Raw genomic sequence first — 8,875 nt, forward strand, 5'->3', positions numbered from 1 at the left:
AATTCTACTCTAGGAAAGTACAGATACCGCATTTCGGTACTTAAGTACAGTACTTAAGTAGTTCTACTTCGTTACTATACATCTCTGTATGGACCTACAAACAAGAGAAATGTCAGGTGTCTCATGATTCTTGAACTATAGTTAGTCTTTTGACTTCTCTTAATGTATCCATCAGGGGCAGACTGGCCACTTTCAGCCCAGGGGGCAAGTACAAAACACAGGCCCATGGTGCAGCGACATGGTCCCGCTCCCACTCTCCCTCTTCCTGTCCTCCTCCTGACCCTCATTCCAGGCTGAAGCTCCGCTCTCGGTACTCTCTACTTACCGGCTGAATCCTGCTTCCCAACCTGGCCAGTAGGGGGCAGTTGGGGTGAGCTGGGACAGCTTGGTTGGGGCTGGTCGGGGGAGGAGAGTCTCCAGTGGGGCATTAAATCAGCCTCTGCTCAGACACAATTCAGGCCATCCATGCTGGGGTGGGGGGAAGGCCTGAACTCTGTCCTTGTCTTCAACCTGCAATTCGGTAGGTCAGCAATGGGGGCTTTTTACTTCTTTTCACCAGGAATCCTTTAGGCATGTCTGTAGCAGAAGTGGTGCAGCCTTTTTACGGGGGATCAGAGTGGCCCAGGGGGCAATTGCCCCCCTGCCCAGTCCTCCCCTGGTATCCATGCACCTGCTTCCCCCCCTATAGTACAGTTGCTGAATTTAGCCACAAACTCAGATCTGTTCAGAGGAGGAAAGCAAAGTAAAAAGTAAAAAAAAAAAAATATATATATATATTTTTGTTTACATTTTAAAACATAGGGGGAGATTTACTAAAACTGGTGCACTCAGAATCTAGTGCAGCTGTGCATAGTAGCCAATCAGCTTCTATCTTCAGTTTGTTCAATTAAGCTTTGATTATAAAACCTGGAAGCTGATTGGTTACTATGCACAGCTGCACCAGATTTTTTACCACGCAGTTTTGGTAAAGAACCCCCACAGTGCTGTAAAATTTACACACACTGGAACAATTTATAGTAGCTTAGTTGATCACATCAGAAGGTGATATGTATGACTAATAAACAGAAAGCGTTGAGACAATCTTTTTGCATAAATATAATGTGGATTATGAATGAACTGTTAACTATCTACAAATTGAAGATGTTACTTCCCATTTACTTTTACTTTCAAACAGGCTGAACTTGTGTCATATGTATATAATATATAGATAGATAGATAGATAGATAGATAGATAGATAGATAGATAGATAGATAGATAGATAGATAGATAGATAGATAGATAGATAGATAGATAGATAGATAGATAGATAGATAGATAGATAGATAGATAGATAGATACAGATGCATAGGTGTGCGCAGCCTATGGCATTAGGGTGTGCACCCCAAAGCTCAAACACATGTGTGTGTGCATATGTATATATACTGACAGTGTCCGTAGAGGTGTGGATAGTGTCAGTCGGGCAGAGACTGGTGTCTGTAGGGCAGTGGATGGTGACTGTAGTTTTTTTCATTATTTTTTTTAAATTATTTTTATTTTTATTTATTTTTTTACAATATTTTTAGAGTCTAAACAGGGGGAATCTGCGCCACATAGGATGATTAGGGTGTGCTCAGGCACACCTGGCACACCCTGTGCGCACGCCTATGTACAGATGCCTTATCGTGAATACCTAGATGCAGGTGGCCATCATCCCAAAAATTGTAGCAAAAAAGAGTTCCCCTAAGGGGAACTCTTTTTTGCTGTCTATCTATCTATCTATCTATCTATCTATCTATCTATCTATCTATCTATCTATCTATCTATCTATCTATCTATCTATCTATCTATCTATCTATCTACAGTATATATTTCTTGTTTCTCACCTAAGAGTAACATTATCCACAGAGAAACAATACTCATTGATTCCTGTAGTTGGCATCCTGACCCTTACGATGTCTTCATTAGTTGGTAGATATCCATCCTCTGTGATGCGTTCCAGATTGGTCAAGTAGCTGCAAAACAGGAAGGCATTGTTAGCTGAGATAAGCGAGGCTTGTATATCACATTATGTAACCCCGTGATAACATTTATTGTTTACAATATTTGTAATCCATTGCAGCTGCACATTTTACTCTATGTAGGGAACTGATGTTAGGTCACCTATTGAAAAACAACACATGGCCATTTACGTTTCCTCTTTCACCACTGACTGATAACTGGTTTCTTTGTAAATCTTCAGCCTGTATGCATATATATGAGGCATAGATCTGACTTTTAGGTATATTACACATAAAATATTATGATTGCATTAATTATCGATTATACAAGATATTTAATTGCATATTTTATATTAATGGGGTTTTTTGCAATACCCTTTGTATGTGATGTACAAGAACGATAAGTATAGCAAACTTTTTACTATGCATTATGTTTTATGTACCCAGAATATGGAGGTTCAAACGCCTAAAACAATTTGGCTTTTACAAAATGTATGTATGTATGTAATGTAATGTATGTATGTATGTATGTATGTTTAATAAAGTTTTACTGTCTTAAAACATTTTTTCTGCTGATCAATCCTAGAGTTTACAGGACTAGCCTCCTTGTAAATTATAATGCCACTCTTAGTCCAATGTCACACTTGCAATCCTGTCACTGACGAAACCGCGCCGGGGCAGGATCACTATGGAGGACAGAGCAGGGAGGTAAGACACTCACCTGCTTGCATGTGTCACTCCCTCGTCAGCTGGATGAATGACATGTTGCTTCCTCACCGGTGACACATATTCTGCAGCATTTTTGGCAGCGACACATCCTAAATAGGTGAGTGCCTTTCCTGTACATTTTAGCGATCCTGTCACTGGTGAGTTCTCTCCAGTGACAGAGTTGCAAGTGAGACAAGTGTATGTCAAACCAAAATGCTTTTTTTAAAAAGTTTTGAATAGAGCAGAGAGGGATTGGAACCCCTTTTAAGTTTTTACTGCTATCCAGTGCTCTGTTAAAGAGAATTCCCCCCACTTACTGAGATACAGACAAAAAATAAAATAGGACAGGGGTTCTAGCCTTCTCTGTTCTACTAACAAAAAAGAAATTTTTTTTGTGTGTTTCTGTCACTTCCTGCCTGGAAGAACGGTTATACTTCAGGGTTGCCTGATACGAGTTTCAGATCTTGCACAAGCCTGTTTCAAAACAAGATAAAATCTATTTGAAATCTAAACGATTGTGGAGTTAAGAGCATCAGTCTGACTGTGATAATTTTTATAACACTGCATCACAGTAACACAGAAGCTGAAACCAGTACTTTGGCATAAAAAGATACTATAATGGTTTTAAGTCATTTTATTGTAATTGTTTTAAGTGTATAGATCATAGTAGGTAAGGTTTAATAAAGACAATAGTCCATCCAGTTCAACCTGTGTAGGTGTACATTCGTCAGTGTAGATAATCATTTCCCATATCCCTGTATGCTGTGTTCACTAAGATGCACATCCAAGAGTCTTTAAAAAATATCAATACTCCCCGCTGACCCCACCAATTGTGGAAGAGAGTTCCACATTCTTATTGCCCTGACAGTGAAAAACCCCCTACGCAGCTTAAGGTTAAACTGCTTCTCCTCCAATCTCATTGTGTGGCCATGTGTCCTCTTACACTCCCTAAGACCAAGAAGTTTTCTTCCTATGCTGGGATCACCATTGAGGTATTTGTATACTGCTATCATATCTCATCTCAAGTGTATCTTCTCCAGGGAGAATAAATTCAGTGCCTGCAGTCATTCCTAGTAATTGAGGTCTGCTTATTAATTTAGTCGCCCTTCTCTGGACTCTCTCCAGCTCCAGCACATCCATCCTTCCTGAGGACTGGTGACCAGAACTGGACAGAATACTCTAGATGTGGCCGAACCAGAGTTTTATAAAATGGCAGGATTATCGTTCTATCTCTGGAGTAAATTCCCTTTTTTTGCAAGCTAATAGTCTGCTGGCTTTGCTTGCTGCAGCTTGACATTGCCTGCTATTGCTCAGTCTGTCTTCTGCCGGAACCCCCAGATCCTTCTCCATCCTTGATTCCCTCAGAGGTTCTCCCCCTAGTGAGTAGTTGTGTTTATATTCTTAGCACCCAAGTGCATCACTTTAAATTTTTCAACATTAAACCTTATTTGCCATGCAGTTGCCCACCCCATTATTTTATTAAGGCCTTCATGTAAAATGTATATATCCTGATGCCTGCAAAAACTGAGGTTAAGCTATTTATACTGACCTCTATATCATTTATGAATAAACTAAACAGAATTGGTCCCAAGAGAGAGCCTTGGGGTACCCCACTTACCACTCGTACCAGTGCACGTTATTTATCACTACCCTTTGGATGCGCCCCTGTAACCAGTTTTCTATCCATGAAAAAACTCTATGGCCCATGCCTACAGACCTCAGTTTGTAGATTCAGAGTTTATGGGCAACTGTATTGAATGCTTTTGCAGAATCCAGACACACCACATCCACAGGCCTTCCCTTATCTGAATGGCAGCTCACTTTCTCGTAGAATGTTAACAGATTGCTCTGGCAGGAAGACCCTTCATAGTTTCCAGGTATATTTCTCATTTTTTTTTTTTAATATAGGTACCACATGGGCTTTTCTCCAATCAGCTGGTACCATTCCAGTCAATATGCTGTCCATAAAGATTAGGAATAATGGTCTGGCTATAACCTGACTGAGTTCTTTGAGGACTCTCGGGTGTAAGCCATCCAGTCCTGGTGATTTTTTTGTGTTAAGCTTTTCTAGTCTTTTCTGGACACCGGCTTCTGTTAGCCACAAGGGTACATCCTGCGACGTGTTACTAACAATAAAGTCGTGGTCGGTATACCATTCCTGTGTAAGAACTGAGCATAAGAAAGCACTTAGTACAGTTGCCTTCTCTGTGTTATCTGTAACCATCCTCTCTTCATCTTCTTTTATGTGGCCAATGTGCTCTGACCTCACTTTTTTACTGTTAATATATCTAAAAAAAAACAAAAAAAAACTTGTGTCTCTCGTAGTCTTTTTTAGCCACCCTGATTGTGTTCTTACACTTCTTATTGCATTCCTTATAGCAGGGGTTTCCAAACTACAGCTCTCCAGCTGTTGTGGAACTACACGTCCCATGAGCCATTGTAAAACTCTGACATTCACAGACATGACTAGGAATGATGAGAAATGTAGTTCCTGAACAACTGGAGGGTCATAGTTTGGAGACCCCTGCCTTAAAGTGTTAAAATGCTGACAAAGAACCATCCTCTTTAAATTTTTTAAAGGCCATTTTTTTTCACTTTAATAAGACATTTTACATTATGGTTAAGCCATCCAGGTTTAACCTTCGCTCTTCTGTATTTATTGTCCATTGGAATGCACTGTGTGATAACTTTGTTTAATGTGTTCCTAAATCATTTCCATTTTTCCTCAATGTTTCTATGATTTGGTCCCAATTGATGTCTTGTAGCATTGAGCACAATTCAGAAATGTTGGAAATTTTGTTTGAAATTTCGTGTTTTTGTACTGCCCTTGTGCCTTCTTTTCCTATGATGTACGCAATATGTGATCATCTTGTGATCGCTGGATTCCAAGTTGTCTTGCATTTCTACATCTGTGATCAGATTTTAATCATTCGTAATTAACAGATCTAGTAATGCATTTTTTCTAGTCGGAGAACAACAGATTCCTCAATCATTGCTAATAGCTATTGCCAAATTTATTTGTACAATTGTGATGTGGATCTTTTAGGATTTAGCTGAAAATGGTAAAATTTGTTATAAAGTGGTGTCAGGATAATGTCATTGATTGAGAAAGGAAAGTATAATGGGAAGGAAGGGGGATGGGATGTTTTTTGGCACCTTCACATTGGGCACCTAAGGACTTTATTATAGTCATGCGACTCAAACCAGGGCCACACAGTGAAAATCGCTGGGATCAGTGCTAGAGGTAAGTTTTTTCTCTAGTAGGCAGCATTTCAGGGGTGGGGGGGACTTATCATTAAAACCTGTACAAAAAACACAGTTGTGATTTAGGCCTCATTTAAAATGTTTGCTGTACCATGTACTGGTATGAAGAAGTCTCCTGTTCTCTTTGTATTGATTCCTTTATGTCAAATCTCTAGTGTTCTGGCCAGTTCCTCTGCTTTTCTATTAAAAACTGACCACATTAAGCATGAGAGTCAGTTCTCTAGCTGTGCTGGGAACTCAGCCTGCTCTCCAATGATCAGACTTGTTCTGGCACTTCCCTGCTGCACAGCCATTCACTGGCAAGCTCAGTGTGCTGCTCCTTCTCCTCCCCCAGCTCCCTGGCACCTGAGAACTGAGGGAAAGTGATCACTTCTTATAAAAAAAAAAGGAAAAAAAGGTATTTATATGTATTTTTTTTATTTTTTATGTTTTTTTTTAACCACAAATTTTTTGCCTTTGATTTCTATTTTATGGGTTGTTTTACAAGGTGATCGTTTACAATCACTTTAATCTACAAAAAGTCTGATTTAGAACAAATGTAAATTATACAAGACTTGTTATTGTATCTTTTAGCACTGATTAATTATCATGTCTGATATTTATCAGTAAGGTTATTAACCTTCAATTTTATTCTTTCCTCTCTTAACAAGCTTGTTAATCTTGCCAACTTCACAAAATGTAAAATAAACTGCTTTAAAATTGTGATTTTGATAAAATAGGCTTGCTTTAATTGTTGTTTGTACGGTTTAGTACTTCCAAATTCATTTCTTTAATTCTCATGTGGTCTACATTAACTAGTTTAAATATTCAATAACAGAAAGAACAGTTGACCTGCTGAACATTTCCATTTGGGCCTATCATTTAATTATTTTTTTGTGAAATTCTTACTATATATTCTTAACTTCACATCACAATGTTACTATCCTATTCTGTTGTAATACATGTGTATGGGTATTAGATGCTTAGTCCTTGTTAAAGTCATTTCATTGGTAGTTCTGGCCTTTATTTATTCTCATTCTCTTTATCTATGCTGACACTCCATATACGTCAGCATGAGTCATTTTATTGCTTGTGATATAATTCTACTCCAATGAGTCTTGCTGACAAATTAGGTGTGTGACTCATAGAATAATTGCAGGAACAATTACATTAGTATGAAAAAAAAGAAAACAATACAATGTATAATTGATGGTTTTCTCAGGGTTAAATATATATTATATATGCAGAAACTGAAAATCTACAGAATTTTTCCAGAACTCTATTTTTAACCACTTGCCGACCACCTCCTGTATATTTACTGCGGCACTCAGCCGCTTACAGGCAAAGTGACATAGTACTATGTCGCTTGCCAAAGAGCCTGTAGGGGGTGAGCGCGCGCCGCTAACGGCGCGCTCCCGCCCCCGCTCGTTCCATGATTAGCCAGCGCATGTGACCGGCGGCTCCAATGGCGGCGGCCACTAGCGATCTCCCGCAGGAGGAGGAGAAAGACAGACATCTGATGTAAACACAGCCGTCTGTCATTCTCACTGAAGTAGGCACAGAGGCTATGCGATCCTGCTATATAGGATCGCATGTCTCTGTGGTTACTTCACTAGCCACGCCCCCTAACAATTAGAATCACACCCCTAGGGACACACTTAACCCCTTGATCACCAATAAAGTTAACCCCTTCCCTGCCAGTGTCATTTTTACAGTAACAGTGCATATGTATAGCACTGATTACTGTAGTAATGTCACTGGTACCCCCAAAAGTGTCAAAAATGGCAGTCAGGGGTCCGATCTGTCCGCCGCAATGTCGCAGTCCCGCAAAAAAAAAAAAAAAATCGCAGATAGCCGCCATTACTAGTTAAAAAAAAAAAAACAATAAAAATGACATAAATCTTTCCCGTAGTTATTAAACCCAAAAACTTTTGCGCAATCCACACAAAATACGCTTATTGCGATTTTTTTTACCAAAAATATGTAGCAGAAAACAAATTGGCCTATAATGTTAAAAAAATTTGATTTTTACATTTTTTTTTTTGAGAATTTCATATAAAAAAAATGTGAAAAATATTGTTATTTTTTCAAAATTGTCGCTCTATTTTTGTTTATAGCGCAAAAAATAAAATCGCACAGGTAATCAAATACCATCAAAAGAAAGTTCTGTTTTTGGGAAAAAAAGGACGTCAATTTCATTTGGGTACAGCATCGCACGACCGCGCAATTGTCCGTTAAACTCACGCAGTGCCGAATTGCAAAATAGGGCCTGGTCTTTGAGCAGCCAAATCTTCCGGGGCTGAAGTGGTTAAAGTGGAGCCTCAGTCATTTTTTTTTTCTTTTAGGTTAAGATAGATCTGTAAAGGGTTAGAACCTCTTTCAGGCTTTAATAGTTGTCTGCGTTCCACTGGTAATGTTTGGAACTTCTTATTTCTCACAGATTCTAGTCCTCTCATGATCTTACTAGTAAGCAGAGTCAAGCAGATGAAATTCTCTCCTTTTCTCATAACATTTGCGAACACCAGGGTCATTCCATAATTTCTTTATGGCGGTAGCATGTTGTTGCTCCATGTGCTTTATATTATATACATCCAAACTTTTGATCAGCTTCCCATTCATCTATGAAGAAAGAATACAATGACATTGTCAGCGTGAGGAGAAGTGCAGAATTTAGGCTAAGAATTAGGATTGACAATGTTTCTCAACTTTAATAAACAATGTTCTCCTTTGTAAATAAAAAATTATATCATAAAATAATATATATACATATATAGTGGGTATAGAAAATAATCAACCCCCCCTAAAAAAAAAAAACACACACACATTTTGATGCTTTGCAGCCTAAAATGCAGACAGCCACAGTTTTTGTTTTATCTAGCTTCATTTACTCAGTGCAACTTATAACATCTAAGTGAAAGATATAACATCCACATGTCAGAAAAAAAAA

At 38.6% G+C, this 8,875-nt stretch overlaps 1 protein-coding gene across 1 annotated transcript in view; it reads right to left on the minus strand.

Moving 5' to 3' along the window:
* Positions 1-8,875, minus strand: part of GNA15 (G protein subunit alpha 15) — a 148,499-nt gene that overhangs the window by 58,884 nt on the left and 80,740 nt on the right. Inside the window, exons 3-4 of the mRNA XM_082259721.1 lie at positions 8,393-8,547; positions 1,864-1,992 (exon numbers count right to left, since the gene is read on the minus strand). Coding sequence (XP_082115847.1) covers positions 1,864-1,992; positions 8,393-8,547 — 284 coding nt within the window. The remainder of the gene's footprint in view (positions 1-1,863; positions 1,993-8,392; positions 8,548-8,875) is intronic.

Source organism: Pelophylax lessonae, assembly GCF_965119305.1.
Source record: "Pelophylax lessonae genome assembly, chromosome: 1".
Lineage (NCBI taxonomy): Eukaryota > Metazoa > Chordata > Amphibia > Anura > Ranidae > Pelophylax > Pelophylax lessonae.